The sequence below is a fragment of the Cheilinus undulatus genome, linkage group 12, assembly GCF_018320785.1.
Source record: "Cheilinus undulatus linkage group 12, ASM1832078v1, whole genome shotgun sequence".
NCBI classification, from domain to species: Eukaryota; Metazoa; Chordata; class Actinopteri; order Labriformes; family Labridae; genus Cheilinus; species Cheilinus undulatus.
In genome coordinates, this window is record NC_054876.1 from 31823417 (window position 1) to 31846495 (window position 23079).

At 38.4% G+C, this 23079-nt stretch overlaps 1 protein-coding gene across 1 annotated transcript in view; it reads left to right on the plus strand.

Annotated features, from left to right (window-relative positions):
• Positions 1–23079, plus strand: part of LOC121518519 (protocadherin Fat 3) — a 119555-nt gene that overhangs the window by 28704 nt on the left and 67772 nt on the right. Inside the window, exons 8-13 of the mRNA XM_041800868.1 lie at positions 9646–9707; positions 10788–11102; positions 15066–15276; positions 16698–16769; positions 19013–19149; positions 19737–20012. Of these exons, the coding sequence (XP_041656802.1) occupies positions 9646–9707; positions 10788–11102; positions 15066–15276; positions 16698–16769; positions 19013–19149; positions 19737–20012 (1073 nt within the window). The remainder of the gene's footprint in view (positions 1–9645; positions 9708–10787; positions 11103–15065; positions 15277–16697; positions 16770–19012; positions 19150–19736; positions 20013–23079) is intronic.

The window sequence follows — 23079 nt, forward strand, 5'->3', positions numbered from 1 at the left end:
ATCAAAGCTGTTCAAATAGCATTAATTTCTGCAGAGACCAATTCAGCTTCTAATTCTGAGACTTGAATTAGCTAATTAAGCTTTTTTAGCTATTGCGATGATTAAAACATGTAATAATCATTATTAGACATGTAACAATGCCGTCAACTCAAAATACAGTACGTATCATGATTTTCTTTGATTTTTTCATGTTAAAGAAGAAGTGAAATTGAAGCTAAAAATGAATAAACATTATATTATTAGCATAATCACGTTGATCCCAGGGAAAATTAGGTAACGGCAATAATCAGATCAGGCAATTTTTCATGCACTTTCATAATGCACCATCAGAAAAACCCTTGGTTAAACGATATGATTCCTCAATAGCGTGATTTCTTTTCACAAGTGCATGCTGTAAAACAGCCAAACTGCTGCTGTTGTTTTTTTCTTTTCCAATGCAGCCTCTCTCCTTTTTGGCACACTGATGCATTAGGGGATGTGTCAGCCCAACTCATTTGCTGTGCTGCTAACATAGGCATTGCTAGCTCTCAGCATTTATAGTACAGCTTGTGTTGTATGTTTCCTTGCTGTGTTGTAAGCTTGTATTTCCTTCCATCCTGGAGGTGAACAATATTCATATCCTTCAGTCCTTTGAGCATGAATTTGTTTCAGCTTCACCATACTTGCACTGAATGAAACAGATTAGTGAGCAGAAAGCGAGGTGTGTTCATCCGATTTTACATAATCTCATAATGGCATTTATCTGGTAAAGGCTATCGGATTGTGTTATTTATATGACTAACTCCAGACATTTCGAGGTTGGACAGCAAAGAAGCAGATATCTCCAGCAACACTTGTAGTTTAGAGAACCACTTCATTAGACTCTATATTGGTCTAATAATGTGGTTCTCTAAACTAAAAGTGCTGCTAGAGGTCTTTGTTTCCTTTAAGACTTTCTTCATCCTCCTTGCAGCTTTGAAGATGGTGAGGTTCGTCAAGAATTACCTACTTCTTCTGCAAGGTTATTTTAGCAGTGAATAAAACAATGCATGATTTCTCTTAAGAAAAAGTGGCACATCTTACACAATAACCGTTTTTATCTTTATTTTTAAAAACAAAATATTGTAAGACAAGAGAAGTCAAAATCAGATAGTGCTTGCTGGTTAATGGAGAGCATTTCAAAATATTTTGCGACCTTTATATTGTACATTTTTGTATTGATTTAAATTGAATTGTGAGTTATTCTTTCATCTTAAATCTTTTTTTTTTTTTTAATTTACTGATTTATACTGTAGCTAACACTGTGTGGATATAGTATGACTGTTGTCATTATAGGGATCTTTATGTACACTAATGACTAGACTGAAAACAAGCTGAACATCCTGAAACAAAGTAGCTGCAGCAACACTGGATTTCTTCAGAGTTACAAAAATATCCCGGGCCGCCCGTGTACTCATTTGCAATGAGTCAAAGTAATTGAAATTAGATATTTTCTCAAAATTGTTGGTTTAATCTATTAAGTATTGTGTTTGTTTGATTATTGAATTATTTATTGCTTGTTTGTTGGGGATAAGATGAGGAACTAAAACATAATCTTATATCAAATTGTACCTGCAATATTGGGGGACAAAACATAACATAATTAGATACTATTTTCCAAAATGTTCAGCTCTATCATATCGTATCTTTTCATTTCATTTTGTTTTGTTTTGTATCACTCTTTCCAAGTTAATGTGGTGGTAAGGAGTTTGGTTTGCTGTTAGTTGGGTTTTAATGTAGGGTGACGGCGTTTCCCTAATTTTGAGACGGCCCCACTTTAAGAATCCTGTCCCCAGCTTGCCGTCCCCTGAAATGTCCACAGTTTTCCCTGTGAATTTTTAAATTACCTCCCATAAAGTGAAAAAGATGCTGGAGCTATGATTGTGGTTGCACACAGGCTTACAGCTTCTTCCTGTTTCATTAAAGACTGAATAAAACTTCCTCCTGACAGATTTCAAACTGATCTGCTGTCAAAAAAATTAAGAAAATGTTGTCTAGTTTGTCCGTATCCTGGATGCATTTTGGTAACTGTGGTTAAGAGCTAATGCTAAACTCAGGCATTTCCTGTAAGTAGACTAATGTTCCTTCAAAGTAAAAGTCAGTTTGTGTTTTAAATGCTAAGGTTGCAAGTACTGGAAATATTCGATTTTCATAAGAAATACATTAACACAGCGCCAAGGCAGCTCCTTGTGAACGAAGAGAAGAGTTTACAGTTATGTAGTGGAGTTATGTTGATATATTTCATTTCATTCTTTGGTCTTTAATTCCAGTCTTTGTTCCAGTATGTCAACTGCCAGACTGGAAAAATCTTGTCCCCTTACTTTAATGAAAATCCTTCTCTACAGTTAACACTAATGTCTGAATGTCAAAGAACACAGATGATTAGTTGAAAAGAGGATATTATGAGGTACTGAACTGAAGGATTAGTGGCAATTAGCAAATCAAAAGTAACATAACATTACATATATAATCACCTTTCAGGTTTGCTGAAAGGTGATGCTATACATAATGTTGGTTTCATAATGAACGAGGATATATACTTGGCGTCTTGCAGAAAACTTATCTTAGAACAAACAAAAACATCTTTGTTGATCTTCTTTCCACTGAGTCGCCTGTGTGGTCTGTCCAACTTCATCTGAAGGAGACACTTGGCTGTGTTTATCTGAGGTTTAGAGAAGGGAATTAAATACTTGTCATTCTCCAGCCTCTCAGGATACCTCGTACCAGTGTTGCCTTTACCTCATGTACACTGTTTGACTGTTTCCTCGGTTATAACTGCACAGATTCGACAAAAAAAAAAATTCTAATTTCTAATGCTTTTCTTTGGAAGTCATGAGCCAGATCTCGGAGTGCTTTGTCCAGCTGTAAGAAATGTGATTGGATGATTGGTTTCTCTATGTTCAAGTCACAGACTTTGAATGTTATTCCTTAGATATCACAATAATATGACTGACAGAGCAAGTCTATTAATGTCAGTAATGAGAAATGCATGAGTGAGAACTGCTTTTACTCTAAATCACTCCTCATTGTTTACCAAGCCAAAAATGTTTCATGTGTTCGACTTCATTGGAGATGAATAAACAAACCCCAGCCATTGATTTGCTTTCATAAAGCAGCTGTCATCCACACTAAGACCTGCGCTGCTGGCAAATCTCACCCTTCAAGTTTCAGATTGTTTGTCAAAACTTAGTTTCTTTGGTGGTTCAAAGTAATACATTTTTCAGGTTCACTCTGGAAGTGTCAGTGTGATGGGTTTGAGGTTCTGCAACAATTCCCAGACTGTTTTCTAGCAGAACTTTGAATGAGCACAAAGTGTGTAAATGTGCTGTGACAGCTTACAGTGCCATCTGTTTATCAGAGGGTGTGGGGTGCAGCCTTCTTCCTTTGGGGGTAAAACCAGAGCAAGAAGAAGTGTTGACACAAGGTGTTGGGCTGGGTGTTTCTCATTAAGGCATGCATGTTTGCTTGGTGTGAAGTCATAAAAGCTCTCTGTGACATTTTATAGACCACAACTGGATGCCATAGGCTTTGTTTGCCAGTCTATAAACAAACCCGTTGTATGTTAATAATTAATATTGAGGAAGTGTGTGAAGTCTAAGATCTCGAGAGTGTATTTCTATTGTTCTCCAGTTAGAAATGCTTCACAGTTATTCCCTCAGTACTTTGTTTTGTTTGAAGAATAAGGACTTAAATATTTGTAACACTCCACTGGACCATAATGAATATTTGTGTGACTGTGTGTGAAGGTGTGGGTGGAGACTTAATACATCATTTTTCTAGACTTCAATTAAAGCAGGATTGTCCATCCGCAGATTTGCAGCGAGGTGTAGATCATTGATTATTATCTGAGTTGTTACTCGCACTTTGTTCGAGCCCCCCTCACCCAGTCTCTCTCCTGCAGCTTGTGACCGCTGCTCTACATTCACTCCTAATTTGCTTAATTGAAGTTAGCCAGCGTAGCGAGCTCAAGGTGACTCTGTGATATGTGCAAGCACAAGCGTGCATGAGCCCGAGTGTGTGACTGTGTGTGTGTGCACCCTGGTTTTCAGTCTATCCTTGAGCACAAATAGTTTAAGCACTCAAAATAATCTCACCTCACTGAGACGCTTCATTGCACTAAAACAAACACATCATCACAACTCAATCAATCATTCTGCACAACAAACCACACAGAGTTAATATCACAATATATATTTATGTATGTGGTTACTTGTGCATTGACCCAGGTGTGTGTTGAAGTCTTTATTTGGACAAGTATGTTGTAACTCTGCCCAGAGAACTGTTACAATAATGGAACAGTACCAAAGAAAATAAACAGTTTTGCAAGAGAAATTACCTATTTAAAAGCTTTTATTCATGCATTTTTATGTTGTTTATTTGCAGTTACTCCCCTACAAACTCAGTTTAGATTTGGGTTTGCCTGTGCAGACTGCATTTTTATAGTTAGAGGTGTAACCAATGTGAAAACCAGAGAGCTGTCTATGGGTGAAAAACAAGCAGTTGTGACTCTGAGAAAAGATGGAGAATCAATCAGAGCCATTGCACAAACACTGGCCATAGCTAGTACAACCATTTGTAAAGCCCTGAAGAAGAAAGAAACCACTGGTGTACTAACAGATGTTGAACAGGTAGACCAAGGAAAACAATATAGTTGACGACAGAAACATTGTGAGAGCCGTAAAGAAAGAACCTAAAGCAACTGTTAGTGACATCAGCAACAGCCTACAGAGGGCAGGAGTGAAGGTATCACCATCTACTGTTGGCAGGAGACTTAATGAACAAAAGTACAGATTCTACACCAGAAGATCCAAACCACTCATTAGCAAGAAGAACAGGGAGGCCAGGCTGGAATTTGCTGAAAAGTACAGAGACAAGCCTAAAAAATTATGGGACATGGTAGTATTAATAACAGAACACCAAATTTTCATGTGAGCAAAAGATCAGAACAGATAGACTTAAAACAGGTTAATGTGAATAAGACTAAATATTTAGTTGCAGATCCTTTGCTTGCAACAACTGCATCAAGTCTGTGACCCACTGACATCACCAAACTTTTACATTCTTCTTATGTGATGCTTTTCCAGGCTTTTACCGCAGCCTCTTTCAATTGTTGTTGATTTTGGGGAGTTACTCCCTTTAGTCTCCTCTTTATCAGGTTAAATGCATGCTCTATAGTGTTTAAGTCTGAAGAATGACTTGGCCAGTCGAAATTCTTCCACTTCTTGCCCCTGATGAACTCCTGTGTTGTTTTGGCTCATTTTCTTGCTGCATGATGAAATATCTCCCAATCAGTTTGGTTACATCTTTCTTTAAATTGGCAGACAAAATGTTTCTGTGGACTTCTGAGTTCATTTTGCTGCTGCCATCATGTGTTACATCATCAATGAAGATTAATGAGCCCGTCCTAGAAAAAGCCACAGTAGCCCAAGCCATGACCTTTCCTCCACTGTGTTTCACAGATGAGCTTGTATGTTTGGGATTATGAGCAGATACTTTCTGTCTCCAAACTTTTTCCATCACTTTAGTAAAGGTTCATCATTGTATCATCAGTCCATAAAACTTTGTCTCAGAATGTTTGAGGCTTGTCTCTGTACTTTTCAGCAAATCCCAGCCTGGCCTCCCTGTTCTTCTTGCTAATGAGTGGTTTGCATCTTCTGGTGTAGCCTCTGTACTTTTGTTCATGAAGTCTTCTGTGAACAGTAGATGGTGAAACCTTCACTCCTGCCCTCTGGAGGTTGTTGCTGATGTGGCTGACAGCTGTTTTAGTGACTTTTTTCTTACAGCTCTCACAATGTTTCTGTCGTCAACTGCTGCTGTTTTTCTTGGTCTACCCATTTGACGTGTTTTACTGAGTACACCAGTGGTTTCTTTCTTCTTCAGGATGGTCCAAACAGTTGCACTAGCTATGGCCAATGTTTGTGCGATGGCTCTGATTGATTTCCCATCTTTTCTCAGATTCACAACTGTTTGTTTTTCACCCATAGACAGCTCTCTGGTTCATGTCGGGTACACCTCTAGCTATAAATGCCGTCTGCACAGGCAAACCCAAGTCAAAACTGAGTGTAGACATTCAGCACTTTTTATTGCTTGAATAATCAATGTAATGGGACACACCTGGGCAACAAAACACACCTGTCAGTCGCATGTTCCAATACTTTTGCTCACATGAAAAATGGAAAGGTTCAAACAGAAGGTGCTATGTTGATCTCTTGTCTCATATTCATCTTTTGATATCAAAACCAAATTTTTGGAGTCTACAGTTACAGTAAAGGAGCTGGCCTCACTGTTCCAATACTTTTGGAGGGGTGTGTATGTGCTATTCCCTTATTAAATGCTCAGTATTCAAGATTTTGTTTATTTGTAATTTTCCTTATGTATCTGCACATATAAAGAAGATGCAACTTTGTTTCTTCCATCTCAAGGCAGTGAGACAGAAAAACAAAACATAAAAAATATAAATATAAGTAAAAACCCACCTAGAAAAACAACCCGTTCTAAAAACCAAAACAAAATCCCTATTACAAATCAAAATGGTTTTCATAAAAACAGCTTAGGAAGGAACAGCATACATTGTTGACTAGTATAAACACATTCTGATTAATTTTGCTTATATCTGCTGGAAAACTTGACTGAATATTGTATAAGTGTCTGATATCTGCCTGGATCTTCGTATAGATTAATGCCTTTTCTATTTCATTGTTTTCCTGCTAGCCACAATAATGTTTGGGGAACCTTTGATTCGTCTAACCCACAAAGTTTTTACTGCCTAAACCAATTACTGATCGATGACACAAACAGGGCCTGTAATTGTTTAGTGTGTTTGTGTGTGGGGTACCTTTGTAGTCGTACAATGACAGTGAGCTGGAAAGCAAGTGACAAAATAAGAAAACACTGAAATGAAAAGAGGGAACGGGGAGTGTCAGGGAGGAAATGGAGCTGTCGTCGCCTGTGAGCGGCCCGCTCATGATTGTTGAGCCATGGAACCATCGTCTGAATAAACTGGTTCGATCATGGCTTTTATCAATAATATTCACTCGTTTCCCTCCTGTCCTGGTGGCATGCTGGCCAACTGAATGACCCTCAACTATACAGCGCCATATGAATATGTGCCAAATGCTATTGTCCTTGCCAAGGCTGCGGGCTATGTTGTTTGAGTGTGTGTGTGAATGAATACACACATTTGTCCATTCTTAAAGCTCCTGTGAGCAGTTTTTGGCTGCCATTGAAACAGGCAGAAATTAACGCTGTTGGCTCTGTTTGACCTACTAAAGCAAAAAAGATGATCAGCATAAAGACTATCCATTTCTCTAAATTTTTTTTTTTTAACACCTGTAACCACTGCTGCAGGGTAGGTGTCAAATAAGCAGACCAAAGTAGTGGTTCATTTTGTAAGGGGAATTGTTTGCACCCATCCCCATCCAAACAAAATTGTGACTTAATAGGCCACTTATTTCCTTTGTTAGGGGTCAAAAGTCGTATCAGTGCTGCTGTGCAGACACATGCATAAATGGCTGCAGTTATCAGCAGTCTTACTTTTACCAGTGAGAGGTCTTAAATTCCAGAGGCTCTGTGGCTAAGACATGCATCTTCATTTTCTTGCAAAATGTATTTGATTTTAATTGTTCTTTTTGTGTTACTTCATATTATCTTAGCAAACCCACTAAATTATTTTATCATGATAAATATGGCATTGCTGTAAATTGATTGAATAGATGCATTAAATGTGCAAAAAGTCATCAAATTTGGCTGTTTATGACCAAAATGTTATTTGCCTGATAACATCTGACATTTCATAAACAGTGTATTAAATGAGCAAACTTACCTCTGGTCCAGTGTACTGAAAAAATCTTACATGTCTTTCATTTTTGCGGCAGTAAGTGTTATTAATTTCTTAATTCAGGTTCCAAAAGGTCTTAGAAAGTCTTTAATTTTATGTTTTAACTTAACCCTTTACAATAGTTATACTGCATTTGCACTTTGTAGAAGTACCTTTATTTTCAAAAAAGGAAACTATTTTTTTAAATAATATTTTAAAAGCAGTACTGGAAAAACTTAAGTCTTTTTTAATTCTTCCTAATACTTGTATGTTTTGAGTTGAGAAATACACACTTCAAAGTTATTGCTATCCTCTGCATTTTCTACAGTATCCAGGCAAGTGGACTTATGATACCATTTATGTATTGAAATGTCATTATAATCACAAATCTAGAATTCAAAAGAGAAAATGTGCCACATTGACAAGTAGTTTTAAAATGATGATTTCATTCGTTTAGGGGAGAAAAGCCATCCAAGCCTACCTGGCCCATACCCTGTGAAAAAATAATTGCCCTCTAAACTTAACATAAAATAACCAATTATGGCACCCTTGGCAGCAACAACTGCAAGCAAGCGTTAACTGGAAATGAGTATTTTTAATCCATATAGAGTAATTTTGGCCCAACTTTTTTTGCAGAATAGTTTTAATTCAGCAACATTTGAGGGTTTCAAGCAGGAGCAGCCTGTTTAAGTCATGCCACAGCACCTAAATTGGATTGAAGTCCAGACTTTAACCAGAACACTCCAAAACCCTTATTTTTTATTCATTTATTTACTTTTTAAGCCATTCAGTGGTGGACTTGCTGGTGTGTTTCAGGTCATTGTCCTGCTGCAAGTGCTTTCTCCTGCAGCAGCAAAGTAATCCCAGACCATCACACTACTACCACCATGTTTTACCGTTGGCAGGATGTTCTTTTTATAAAATGCTGTGTTAAATTTACACCAGATGTAACAGAACGCACACCTTCCAAAAACAAAAAAAATTGTCCCAAAAGTCTTGGGGATTTAAATTGTATAGTTGTAGTAATAACGCACCGTTGTACAAATCCCCATGGCACACCAAGACTTGCCTCAAGGCACATCAGTGTGCCTTGCCACACCATTTGAGAACCACAGTATTAGCTCATATACTTTAAAACAATATATAACTGAGTCAAGATTCAAATGCATTTGAGGATGGATCTCTGTATTTTCTTTTCTTGAAATGTTTTGCTTCAGTCTACATATTTGTCAAGAGAATAAAGTCACTAGTCAAAAAAAGGTTTCTGGTAGATTTTCAATCCCCAAATCACAGGTAGGTGGACAAATAATAGTCAGTTTTCTACCCTAATACAAGCTATGTGTTTATATTAGAAAACTGCTTTGAAATAACAAAGTGGGCCCAGCATTCATTGCAATTGCAGATTTTTCTGTGCTATCAGTTTTAATAATGTGAAGTCTGGCAGTTACAATGGGTTGTGATGAATTCTTAATGTCATCTTAAGATCACCTTCATTCAACTCCATAAAAACAAGCTGAAATATGTAGAAGCTAGATAAAGAGCTGATGAAAAAAGTGGTCTGGTTTCCATCGTTGTGGTTTCATGGTCACTAGATTCATTCAAAGCTGGTAACCCTCCAACACTGAGCTGTATTTTTTTTAGCTATTTTTGTGGGTATGACTTGGGGACAGAAAAATTGATGGTCTGTATGGTTCAGGGATGTGGTAGTAGAAGTAAGTCTGCAGCCCTGGTTGTATGTGTTCAATCATTCATTGTAAAATCTGCAAATCTTGTTTTTAAGCAATCTAAAGCTTCTCTTTTCTGATTTGTAGGCCTGATAACGACAACGGCGAGAAAACTGGACCGGGAACAACAGGCAGAGCACTTTTTAGAGGTACAGAAAAAAAGCTGAGCAGTTTTTATTGGTTCATAGTGTTATTATTTATCCAGCTCTGCCACTTGCCACAGCCCACTATTAACAGAGACAGGCTGGAGGACAACCCTGGCAGGCCCTCAAGGCTCCATAAACTGTGATGAATGGCTATAGTTTTGGGCCCCAGGTTTAGGATTTTCTAAATGTAATCATTCATCATTGGTTATCTACTCCACTCAGGACGGGAACAGGGAGGAGAGGAGTTGCTCTGCCCGGCGTTTGATAAGCGCAGACACTGGGCATACAGATAGCTCTGTGATTACCATTCCTTTAGCTCCTGCTGCTCTGCATGCAGATGAACCTGATAATCATAGATTCTCAAGCAAACTTCCACTTCCCTGGACTTTTCTTACAACGTATTAAATTAATCCAAATCTACAAACCTTTTGTCTGCTAAGAAGAATGAAATAACCCAAACGTGACCCCCAGTGTTATGGTCCGGCGTTCTGCTTCTGTATTACTTCTTGACTTGTCAAGACTCAATTACTCTTCATGCAGCTTTGTTCTCCGTAAATACTTAATAGGAATGACAACGCACTACAAAAAAAGCAGCAGGAGATGTTGAGGGAGGCTGGCATCTAACAGCATCACATAGTTAACACCTGAAAGGAGTTTAAAATTGGGGGCAGAGAGGTCTTTGTTGCTGCTTCCCTCTGTCATGTCCTTTTCAATAGGAATGCCAGTCCACACATGCCACCCACCTCTCCCCCTGCCAGTCTCTGCTGCCTGTTTGTAATTAATAGTCAAGTGAGCAGTCAGGCTGGCAGCAGTGGTGTCCACCCCGATCTGATCCGATTGATCAGTGATCAGACCTCTGCCTCTGCCCCCAGGGGATCAATAATACAAAGCGATTTCCTGGGAAAGCAGCTCCACGTGGTGCTGAATTCCACATTCACAACCACACGCAGACCAACACTGGTGATGTTAATAAATGCTTGACCCGGCAAACGAAAGCTTAAATACTCATAAAAAATTATTCAACAGACGATTAGGCAGCTATTTTTATCATATATGCTCTAATGGTGTGCATGTTTGGCTTAGGTTACAGTTATTGACGGCCCAGTGACTACCCGCCAGTCCACCGTATGGGTCATAGTTCACATCGAGGATGAGAACGACAACCAGCCCACCTTCCCCGAGGTCACATATCGCATCAGCCTGCCAGAGCGAGATCGCAACAAGCGTGGGGAACCGGTCTATCGTGTCTTCGCCTATGACCGGGACCTCGGTGCAAATGGCAACATCACCTACAGCATCATCGATGGTAATGAGGATGAAAAGTTCAGTATTGACCCCAGGACAGCTATGGTGTCATCAAAGAAGATAGTGACGGCAGGAAGTTCCGACATCCTCACTGTAAGTGTCATTTAACAGGCTTTCAAACCTGTTATTTGGCTTTTTTTTAAGTGTTCTGACTTTTATATAAGTGCTGGCTGGTTTTTAGCTTGGCGACTGAGAGCTTTCCAATGAGATGCTGCTAAGGAGATTACAGCACTCATTAGCAACAAGGCGAACGTGACAATAAATCCATAGTGTGAATTATACACTACAGATGCTCTTACTTTGGATAAGGGCACAGCACTCTTGTATTTCCACTTTGTAGTTGCTGCTTTTCCCATTTCTGTTTCTTATTACAACTTAATTTAGAGATTCTTTGGCTCCATTAGTTCATTTTTCAAGCAGATATTTGTATGTTTTTCATTATTTCCATGGCCAACAGACTTATAAATGCCAAAATGATAGGAGTGGCACAGTTGAAGTTGTTTTCATTCACATCAGGGTGGCCGGGTGCATTTTTGATAACTGCTGCATTTTTATTCCCCCTGTCAGTCCTGGTGTTATCTAAAAAACAAGAGTAAATTGCCATTTGTGTGGCTTCCTTTTCTTCATCCTAACAATGTATTCACTCTTCTCTAGTCCCTCTTACATATGCACTGCAGACACTTGATTTTTCTTATGCATATCATTCTCTGATTAGCTTGTCATACCTGTGTGCCCTTGGAGTCTATCCCTGTGCCTGTGCTCAGCTGAAGTGGTAAAAAGCTCCCATTTGAAGTGTGGAAGCAGCAGACACGGACGACAAACACACCAATTCTCTCCCCCCCTGCAACCATCTTTCTTTATTTCAGGGGTAACGTTGTTCTTGAAGCAAATAATGGTGGGAATAATGTATTTGGCTCACAGGTTCAGCTCTTCAGTGAGCACCACTTATAACACCATTTTTTATAATTACCTCTCATATAGGTTCCTCCAAAGATTTCACTGATTTATTCTGCTTAATGCTTTTCCTATTTGGTGTTAGAGAAGGAGAGCAAGATATTCAGAGTCAGCTAGAGACTGGGCATACCATTAAACTGTAATAGCTAAGATCATTTTTTAGGTTAGTAAAAGTATTATTTATAGATAGGATATTGAGGTGTGGATATAAGCAGATGTAGAGTAGATGATTCAAACCCTCATCCATATATTCTTTTAGATATGTATGAAGTAGAGAGGGCAGAAACCTCTGATTTTCTTGTTTACCTACGCTGGATTCATGTTTGCTAACACCAGATCTGCGTGTAGAAATAAAGTCGATATGCTTCGCTGTTGAAATCCAACAGGGTTTAGACTGATTTATTTATTTTACCCATTTGTTCAAAAACCTTATGTAAGGAATTTTTGTTTGGGTTAATTTTGGTGCCCCCTCTGGACAAAACAACACTTCTTATCTCTTTAATATTCTTTGCATTTCCACGTATAATCCGTGTTTTCTAATTCCAAATCTCACCATGATTTTTTTTAACATTTCAGTGTTTATTTACCCAGGGCTAAGCTATATTGGGAAAACTGAAAATATTTGTTCTTTCTGTAGTTTGTTAAGCATTTTTTGATTAAAAAAAGAAATTAACCAGATAAATGTATGGCCTTTTTATGTTCATTAATTGAATTTAATGCAAATATTATGTTTTTTTTTTTTTGTTTTTATTTGGGGATTTTAAATCATGTTCAGATTTCACACATTGTGCAGTCCTCTGACACAGACTGTAACAAAGGTACACAAACAAAGAAGGGAGTCTGGCTGCAGACCGTTTATCGCTGATGGTCACTCTCACCGAGTGTTAGTCTGAGGGTTAGGATAAGGGTTAAGGCAGTGGCGAGGACACCAAAAATTACAATGAAAGGTCACGTTTTATTCAAAATACACTTTATCAGGCTTTTCTAACAAAAAATTGTGCCCCTGGCCTGTCCATAATCACCTAAAGAATTAGTAAAAATCACCCCCCCCCCCCCCCCTTTCAGAAAATGTGTGCTGAAACAAGCCCTTCTCAGATTTTCCCCTCATGATGTCATGTGGGGAGTTAGCACTGCCCCCAGGTTCGGTTGGCCCTCCTCTCCTGATCCTCCTCTCAGCTGGCAGCTGAGATGAGCTACATCCATTAAGCCACATCCATTTCCTGAGAGGGGTGGGGTCAGGGGCGGAGTCAGAAAGTGCATTAACTATTAAAGCCACAGACACAGAAACAGTTGGTTCTGAGCAGGGCTGAAACAGAGGGGTTTTAGACATGCAAAAATCCTATACTGGTGTGTTTTTCAGGAACAAACTTCACAGGAATGATTTGGGGTCCTCTGAGACCAATGCAAACTTGTCTTTAAGGGGTAAAATATGCGACCTTTAAAGACCTAACCTGCAGAGCCTAATTACAAAACATTTAATAAGGCCAAATTAACAGTCTGCTTACAAAAAAATTCCATCCATGACGAAATTGTAACACAACAAGCGTAGCTTATGTAGCTCCATTCGCTACATATGTTACATAGATAATATAGCTTTGTAGTTAACATAGCTGAAGCTAAGCTCGCAAAGAAGCTACGTAACTCACATGGCTTTTTTGTCTACATAGCTTTGTTAGCTTTAGTTATTCTTGCTAAAGTTCACGTTTCTAAAGATAAATAAGCTACATCGGCTTATGTAGTAATCCTAATTACATAGCTAGCATAGCAATGTCAGCTTTAGCTAAAGCTATTGAAGCTAAAGTGAGCCACTATTCATGTATCTACTTATAAAACGGGTCTATACATAATTTAATCCCAGATAAAACCTCTAACCTTTGTCTCTGTTTTCAATTATGAAATGTTTCTTAATCCGAGTTACATGAATATAACTGCCAGACTTTGTTTGTGAAAAATTGAGTACATTGTACCGGCAAATTATTAGGACTTCTGTTCTGAAAGAGACAGTATCTCAGATAAATGATATGTGAGAGTGGCTGCAGGGGTGTAAGGTCTGCAGCCAGACTGTCTTGAGAGACTCGAGGAGAACGAGGAAAAGAGGAGAGAGAGAACAGGTGCTGGAATTGCTTTTTCCTTATAAACTTTACATTTCACTGTGTTCTGAGAATGTCACCTACCATTCCTAGTAACATCCAAGTTGAGCTGACCTAACCAGACCTATGAGTGCAACTACTGGTTAACAAAAGCACACAGTGTCGATATGGTGGCATTGCCAAACACTGCAGTGCACACCAAATGAAATTGGCATGTCTGTTCTGTTAAAGGACCATACATCAACTAGCACTGGAATCAGGTGCTGCTGATAGGGAAGATACACTTGATTAAATACACTCACATAATTGAGCGTCTGCCTTTACTGTCATACAGGTGTATCTGTGATGGCAGTAGTGTCACCTGCAGCCTAATTGTGTGTGCCTGTTTTTGCGACTTTGCACACAAAGTGCTCAGTGATAAAAGAGAGCCTTTGATGTAGATTAGTCTTGAACACAACAAGGCTAGCAGTTTGGGTTTTCATCCAGAAGTGGAATCATGATATGCTTTAGGTCACATGAATAACATTGCACCTCCTGGGATGTGACAATTGCGTATGTGCACATGGTTGTTAAACAATACAGCATATTAGGGATCATACTGTCTGCCCTCGGGCCACATCAGGCCCCCCACATCTTTTCATACAGCCCCCAGAACATTTTTAGATTCAGAAAAAAGGAAAAATATGCTACAGAATTCTCTGATGGTCTGGCTTGCTACTGTATGTCATACAGAGGTGTCAGTTTTGATTTAAGTTGGCTTTAAAACCAACTTAAAATGTCTTACGGGGATGGCCTAGTGGCTAAAGGTGCTCCCCATGTAGGTTCGAATCCAGCCTGAGGCCCTTTACCGCATGTCTCTCCCCACTCTCTTGTCCCTGTTTCCGACTCTATCCACTGTCCTCCCCTAGCTAATAAAGGCACAAAAATGCCCAAAAATAAATCTTAAAAAAAAAAACTCTTACAAAAACTTCAATGTGTGATTTATTCTTAGTCCTTCTTTTTCTTTTCTTAGATAAAAGCAGAGGATAGTGGTGATCCCCCATTATGGTCAACTGTCAAACTTCACGTGGAGTGGATTCGCAAACCTGTTCCTTCCCCCGTGCCCCTACAGTTCACCCAGAGATACTACAACTTCTCTATTATCGAGACAGCAGCTGTGGCTCAGCCTGTGGGAGTGGTTGCTGTCAGCCAGTCTAGTACGCCTCTTTGGTTCAACATTATTGGTAAGTACTTTCAGTCAACACAGAGGGTATCAAATTTTCAACTTTTGCTTGATACATGTGCTGGAAGACTGACACATCTTGATTTTTTTTCCACTAATACAATATGAAAGTAAAAAAAAATTTGATCTTTGTCATATTTTGTGTACATTAGCTTGCCTGCAAAGTTTGCTTGTATCAAAGTTTAAAAATCTGCTATTATGATAAACCCAGTCAACACTTAAGTGACAGAGATGTGCAATATTTAAGTGTTCAGGGCGTCAGGGTGGCACCTCTTAATCCCAGCTAGAAAAAGATGGTATCCATTTACTTTGAATTGCCATCAAGGGTTTTGAATAAACTGTATTAATACATTATCCTGCATGGTGCAGTTTCACAATGTTGCTTAGGAGAGATGTTGTTTGGCTTTCTGGGTCAGGTTGGTTGCACATGAAGCCCTGGAAGCTGTGTATTTCACACCATGCAATGTAAAAGTTAACATAGTGTTAAATCTCTCAATTCAAGCTTCAGCCTTCCTCAAAGACTTCCACAACAACTTTGCTGTAAGATGGGAGATATTTTAGGATTTCTTATTTCTTTCTAGCACTGCTGTCACTCTCTGCAACCTGCCTGCAGTAAGTATTTCTTGCTGCTAACATTAGGTTGTTAAAATAAAAGAGCTCTGCCATGTGTAGATGAGATTTAATATGCACAGGCAAAACATATGTTGTCTGTATTAAACATCAAATTTTATGTTTTATTCCTGTGAACTTAAAATGGCAAACCAAGAACACTTAAAAGCAAGATTTGCTGCAGCATCTTTAGCTCTGATTGAGACAATGAATCCTCTTAGGAGTGTAATGGTTCTGTGTCTGTCTGGCTTTTTTTTCTAAATTGGAGCTGTCTTGCCCCCTTGATACAAATCTTTGATAGAATAATCAGTGAAGAGCTCATTATTGATTGCTACTTACCAGTTCTGATTGCTGAAGTCTTTGCAGAGACCCTCCCAGCTCCCTTACTTGGATGTTAAAAGAAGAAGAAGCTCTTCTTCTTGTTCACATCAAATGCAGAAATTGCGAATGTGGTTTGTTTTCACTGTTCCACTTTCACTTTTCATATCAGCGGAGAATTTGTGCAGCAAAAGTTCATTAATATTTTACATATTTTTTACGCAAATTAACATCATGCTTATTATTCTCTCCCTGAAACTTTAAGAACTGGATTTTCATATCATCCTTGATTGAATTACATTTACCAAAGTATTCTGGAGAAGTTCAGGAACATTACTTAATAATACATATAAATGTGAAACACGTCAAGTAGTCGACTTTGCAGAGTGCCGGATATGCTGTGGATGATACAGACCTTTTGAAGAATATCCTTGACTTCCTAAATATTAATCACCTCTTCCTCTTTCCCTCTCTCTCTCCCTCTGCTTGGTCAAGGCGGACGGCTTGCCAGAGAAATGTTCTACATCCCCCAGAATGCATGTGGAAGGAACTGCTCACTGGACACAGGTCTGGTCAAAATTAATTTTGCTTAATGTTTTAATCTTTTATATTCTCAAGCTGGAGAGTTTCAGAAAAGTAGCATTCAGTATTAGTAGCTTGTTTGGCCAGAAGCTGCATTGATTGATCTGAAAAGCTTTAAAGGGATTCTCATCTATCTTCCCACAAACAGCAAAAGTTTACCATCTCTGCCCAGGCTAGATGGTTCATAGTTTTAGTTCAACTTTAAGACGTTCCTCTGGAAAGTAAACAGCTCTTCGAACTTGCTGTAGTGTTTCTTTTTCAGAGACCTGAGAAAATCTAACTTGAAATATCAAATATTTTTAAATGATTTTGATTTTTCTGCAATTACAGATAAACCCAAGAATACTTACCGACGTTATCACTGCATCAATCAAATTATTATTATTATGATTATGATTATTATTATTATTATTATTATTATTGTTGTTGTTGTTGTTGTTGTTGTTATTATTATTAATATTATTATTGTTATATTATTATTAATGGAAATGACCTAAACTCAGTTAAAGTGTACTTTCTAGATCAAAGTGCACCTTTCAGTTTTTTCACTATAAGACTGATTTTTCCCACAATGCCTTTAGGCATTAGACACTTTTATACCTTGAGTATGGTTACTGACTCAGGTAGAGAATTCCTGCCTCTGGGGCTCAACCTAAATACATAATGGATGGTCTACTGAACATGATAGAGGAGGACTTCCTGGTTCAGTGTGCACCTTTTAGTTATTGTCACTTAAGTTGGCCTACCTTGAGATGTATAAATGTATAGGATTAAAGAGTGTCATAGAATTAAGGGACAATTGCAGTAGATGAAGAACATGTAGATTTATGAAGAGTACTTAAACATGCTGTTTTGAGATGGATTTAAACAGAATTTTAAAGTGTAGGAAAGTTTCCAGAGTGCAATTTAGCTTAAAAAAGTTATGTCAACTAAACTGAAATCTATGAGTAAAACTGAGCTAATGTAACTTAAAATAAATGAGTACCTGCATATAAACAAATACTGTTTTTTTCAGTGAGCATGGCTGAAAATGTAATCAGTTGTCTCATCAGGGGTTATAAATTTTTTATACTCTGTGAGTCAGTACACCACTCTTGGCCACCCAGTCAAAAAACCCTGCCTCTGTCACCTTTGCTTCATGGGGAAACACAAAGGCATACAACAGTAAGGTGGTTTTGTAGTTTTTTTTTCCAACTGTCATGTCTCTGCTTTTATATCGAGTCTTTTTCTAATAAAATGTGTTTTACAAACAACTCTGGGGCTCAGTCATTGTAAAGCTCTGCAGCACTATTGATGAAAACCTCCACAAGGGAGCTTTAACTATTAGTCATGGCTGTCAATTATAGTCTAATGGCAATCAAGCCTGCTGTTTTGATACAGGTGAGTAAGCAAACTAGGTGAGTAGTATTCAAGGGTAACACTATTGGATATCTGACACAGCAGTGATTAAAACATTCAATTACATACATTTGCAAATCTAAGGCATAAATTATTGACTTCTTCATACAGCTTCTGCTGGTGTACACTGATAGTATTATTTCTTTATGCAGAAGTGCCACCAATTTCACTAGAAATAGGCCCAGAGCATAAGACCCCCCAAGAAGCACCCACCTCAGAGACACAGTGTTTTCTTTTTTAAGAGACTGATTTCTATGAGATTGTCCTGTAATATTGACCAGCCTCTCCTTCAAAAAAGAAAAAACAACAACAACTAAAAAAATGAATCCCTGCGGTGTGCTTTGACTCAACATGCCTCAGTGGTCCTGTGAAAAATGCCCAATCAGTATTCATATGCTGAGCGGAGCTCAAGCACCCAGATATCTCGAGAGAGACGCTGGAATGAGACGAAGGATGGCACAGAATACCTAACACGCATCAATCCTCTCTACCTCACTCTAATCAAACATTAAGCCTCTAAACTGTACACTCACCACCAGCGGAAAACACCCAGCTGCAGGTTTTTTGATCTCTGAGATGGGTTGTGTTTTGGAGTGATAAGACAGATGTTTGTGTGGCTCTTAACAGCTCTTAGGCTGCCAAGTAGGTTGGATGCTACATTGCATTGCATTGCAGTTCATTTTATTTCACAGGCCCTCCAGCTCCAGACGAAGGCACCTGGCCAAAACAATTACACAGTAATAACTTAGAGCACCTGAGTTTAGGACGTGGACTGAATACCAAATGACTGAAACTCCCTGTGATATATAAATCTCTGTGTGTGATCCCAGGGAGCTTTGACATGCAGTTTGACCTTCAAGTCGGGGTAGGGACTCTAGTTGTGGCCAAGCCTTTGGATGCAGAAGTGCAGTCCGTCTACAATATGACCATACAGGTGACAGATGGGACCAACTTTGCCACCGCACAGGTACAAACACTTTTGATTTGTTATGTACTGGCACTGACTCTTACACACTCAATTCCCACATCGAATTAAATTATTGTTACCTCTTCCTAGGGGAGCTGTTTACTTCCAGCTTTCCTCCCTCCCAAGCATGCACTCTGTTTTGCTGAAATTATCTCTTGCTGACTATGTAATTCGCTTTTTGTTGCTCCCCATTTGACATTTTGGGTGCCACTGCTTTCTTGGCTGGCTTACTAGGTCTACTTTGTAATGGAAATCCTTGATAGAGCGGATTAATTGGATTAGTCTTGGCGAATAAAGGGCAAATGTTTGTTTGAATTAAAAAAAGCCTGTATCTTGTTAGAAAAACACTGTCCGGCTTAAAAAAAAAACCCACCACAAACATGGATTTAACTACATGAATTTAAAGTAAATAGTGATATCTTTCCCTTGCAAATAAAAGATCCCAGGTAACTTCACCCTTCAAGTGTGTCTCGAACATTATCATTCAGAAAGCTTTCTCTACACAAGGGCTCTTACCTTTGAGGATAATACACTGTGTATATTTCAATTCTGTCCCTACTTTTGACTTCTTTCTTTTTATCTCTTAGGTGTTCATCCGAATACAAGATAGCAATGACAACCCTCCCATCTTCTCCCAGCCGGCGTATGATGTCAGTGTGTCTGAGGATGTACCAGTTGACATGGAGTTAGTGCGAGTCAGAGCTACAGACATGGACGAGCGTTCTCGTCTGAGTTTCTCCATCTATGGCAGCGTGGATCCAGCCAGCATGAGACTGTTCCGGGTCAATCCGGGAACAGGAGTCGTCTACACTGCAGACAGGCTGGACTATGAGGCCAGAACACAGCACATCCTCACTATAATGGTGAATATGGAGGCACTGGAGTAATGTGTCTTTTTTTTTTTCATTTTAATAGGTGTGTTTTAATCAAGCAGCAGTCTCCATGGTGGAGAGATTAAGTTGATGAGTAAGTGCCAGAAACTGCTGCTCCTTAAGTGGCTGCTTGAGGCTAGCTCCAAAACAAACAAACAAACAAATAAATAGTTTGGTCCTGTGTAAAATACCAAACTGCACTGCAAAATGAAACATATTTAAAGCCTTTTAAACTATTGTTTTGGTATAGTTTGATCTTTATTGTACATTCACGAGAATTTATTAGACAAAAGGTCAGTATTTATAAATAACCCTTTAAAACTATATTATGGCTAAAACCATTATAGTCGCTGGAAAAAAATCCAAAATGCCCCAAAAAGGATATTTCTACACATGCTTTTCCACCTTTAATACAGCAGCCAGTTTATGCACTTCTGCTTCTTTTTTCCTTCATGGACTGTCTCCAACTTCCCCACTACACACAGTTGCTGCAGGGGTCTGTGACTCGTTCCCTGTACTGCCAACATTAGCAGCTCTCAGCATTTGTAATGCTTATATGGCTGTGTCTGACATACTGACATACTGCCTTTGCTGTGGAGCTATGAGACATTGACCCTGTCCTGTTTCCCAAGAAAAGTGTTCAGATGAGCTTTGGATTCTACAATCCCTTAGGTAAGAGGAAGCAAGACCTGATATGTTTAATATGCCAAGATTGCTAAATGAAAGTGTATGACTTTGAGAACAATACAGACGCCCAAGCTTACATCATACCTCACCACCTGGAGCTCCATAACTAAAACAACAGCAAACAACTGATGGCTATTATCTTAATAATCTGCCATCCAATTCTTAATAGACATTCAGAATAAGATACATTATCCATTTCCCCATAAAAATCTGTGTTCCTATTGCTTCATTAATTGAGAAGGGTTTAGTTTTATAATCATTTCCTTTTTTCTAAATATTTTCCTTAGTTACCTGGCTTTAGTTCACAAATTTGATTAGTTTTTTTTGCTATTCAAGCCTAATAAAATTGTATTGTTGTTTACAAATGTAGTCTAAAAGCTGCTTTATATTTAACACATTTTATTATCCTCTACTCTTTGATGTCAATAATAACTTGTGGTTTCTTAGTGCACAGCAAACTGGAGCAGATCCTGAAATAATACCTTCCTTGTAACAAATATGGAATATATTGTGACGTGTGACTCAAGTTGGATTGAAAAACGATTCTGGATTTATTCCTGACCCACAGAGTCATAATCAATTTATCAGAACCAGAGTCAGCTTTATTTGCCAGGGAGTTTAACTCTGGTTAGCTTTACTCTCAATGCTCAGAAATATTAGCTTAAAAATAGATTAAAACTGAAAAAGTTTTGTAAAATACTCAAAGATACACACCCTTATGAACCATGGTGGTCACCTTACTCGAAATGCAATCTACACCTAAGTTTTGATCAATGTATTAACTGGCAAAGAGTTAGAATGAGGGTAGATAAAGAATAGAGCAATAGACAACAAACCCTTTTTTAACCAGACTGTGTTCATGTTTACTTCTATTTAGGACTCTCAAATGATTACGGCTGTAAATCATCATTAATCCCAGAATTTCTGTGGTTAATCACGATTAATATTCCTATTTGGAAATTCCATATTTTTTTTCTAAAGCTGTTTTTGTTTAAAAACATATCCTGTCTTAAACTTATGCTAATGGACTGTCGTTTAGATAAGAAAATGTGGAAATTTGTGTTCTCCCATAAGATTATGATGTGGACTTAACGACAGAAAAGAGAACTTGTAATGGATTGAAAGCAAAGAGGGAACAGTAAAAGATAAATATTTGATGAAAAAAAGTGTGCTTGAAGGGACAAAAACATCTGGTTAATTGCAACTTTGAAAAAAATATGCACTTATTATGGACCTTAATAAATCATGATAAATCAACATCAACCTTTATTCCCAACGCAAAAGACACAAACAAACAGTAACAAAATATGTCAATTCATACTCCATTCATTCATCTTGCACAAACCATCTCACTCATACCACCCGCCATCATGCACAGACACACCTAACATAAGTCCTTGTCCTGTTTTCTCCACTGCAGCTGTGTCTTGAATGTTTTAATCTTTCAGATTTCCTTTAGCTTTTTAAATGTGTGTCAACAGGTCATTAAATTGTTTCAATTTGTTATCTTTAGCCAGATTCTTCTCTTTTGTCAAGTAATATTCCATCAATCCATTTCAAGTTTGTAGAGAAGAAGCCTCTGTTTTTTCCACTGTTTTGAAATTAACTTCTTATAAACCAAGGCGGAGAACAAGACTTGCCATCCCAATGGATAGTGAATTACATCACACTTTAATCTATTTTGTGGCCTAGCACACAAGTGTCTGGATCGTTTTTGATTTTTTTTTTTTTTTTTTTTGTCATATACAGACATATAGATGTGTGGTAATTACAGCAGATGTTGAGAACCTAAAAAATTCCTTCCTTGAAAACGTCTTTCTGTTTTATTTTAGTGTCACATGACATGTACGATACATTTTGAATGAAAAACAACCCAAAACAGCAAGGCCATATTTGTTGTAACTATAACAATCACAGTTGCATTGGTCTGGAAATGATATAGGGCTCTGTGAGTGACCATGTCCTGCACACCCTTGCAGGCCCTTCAGTCTGATAAACAATCTGGTCAAATCTCTCATAATGTTGGTACAAAGCCAGTTGACTTGTTTATTTGCCAGACTGGGCACAGACTATGAAGTGTTCAAGTTCACCCATCCCTCGCTCCTCTTCTGTGCTCTCTCTTTGTCAAAGCCTGGTAGCATGCAATCTCAACAAAGCCAACATGGCAGCAGACAAATACTGAACTCAAGACAAAAGTAGTCAACAAACCAGTGGGCGAAGTCACGGTGGCTATTTCCATTATGCAATTCTGATTAATGCATGTACCAGTGCTCTCTTTCAAGTGCTTCTCTTCTTGGCAGCAGTGCCCAACTTTTTTTATTCAATCTGATTTCTTTCATCAATCACCTGCTTCAATGTTATCCATATTCAT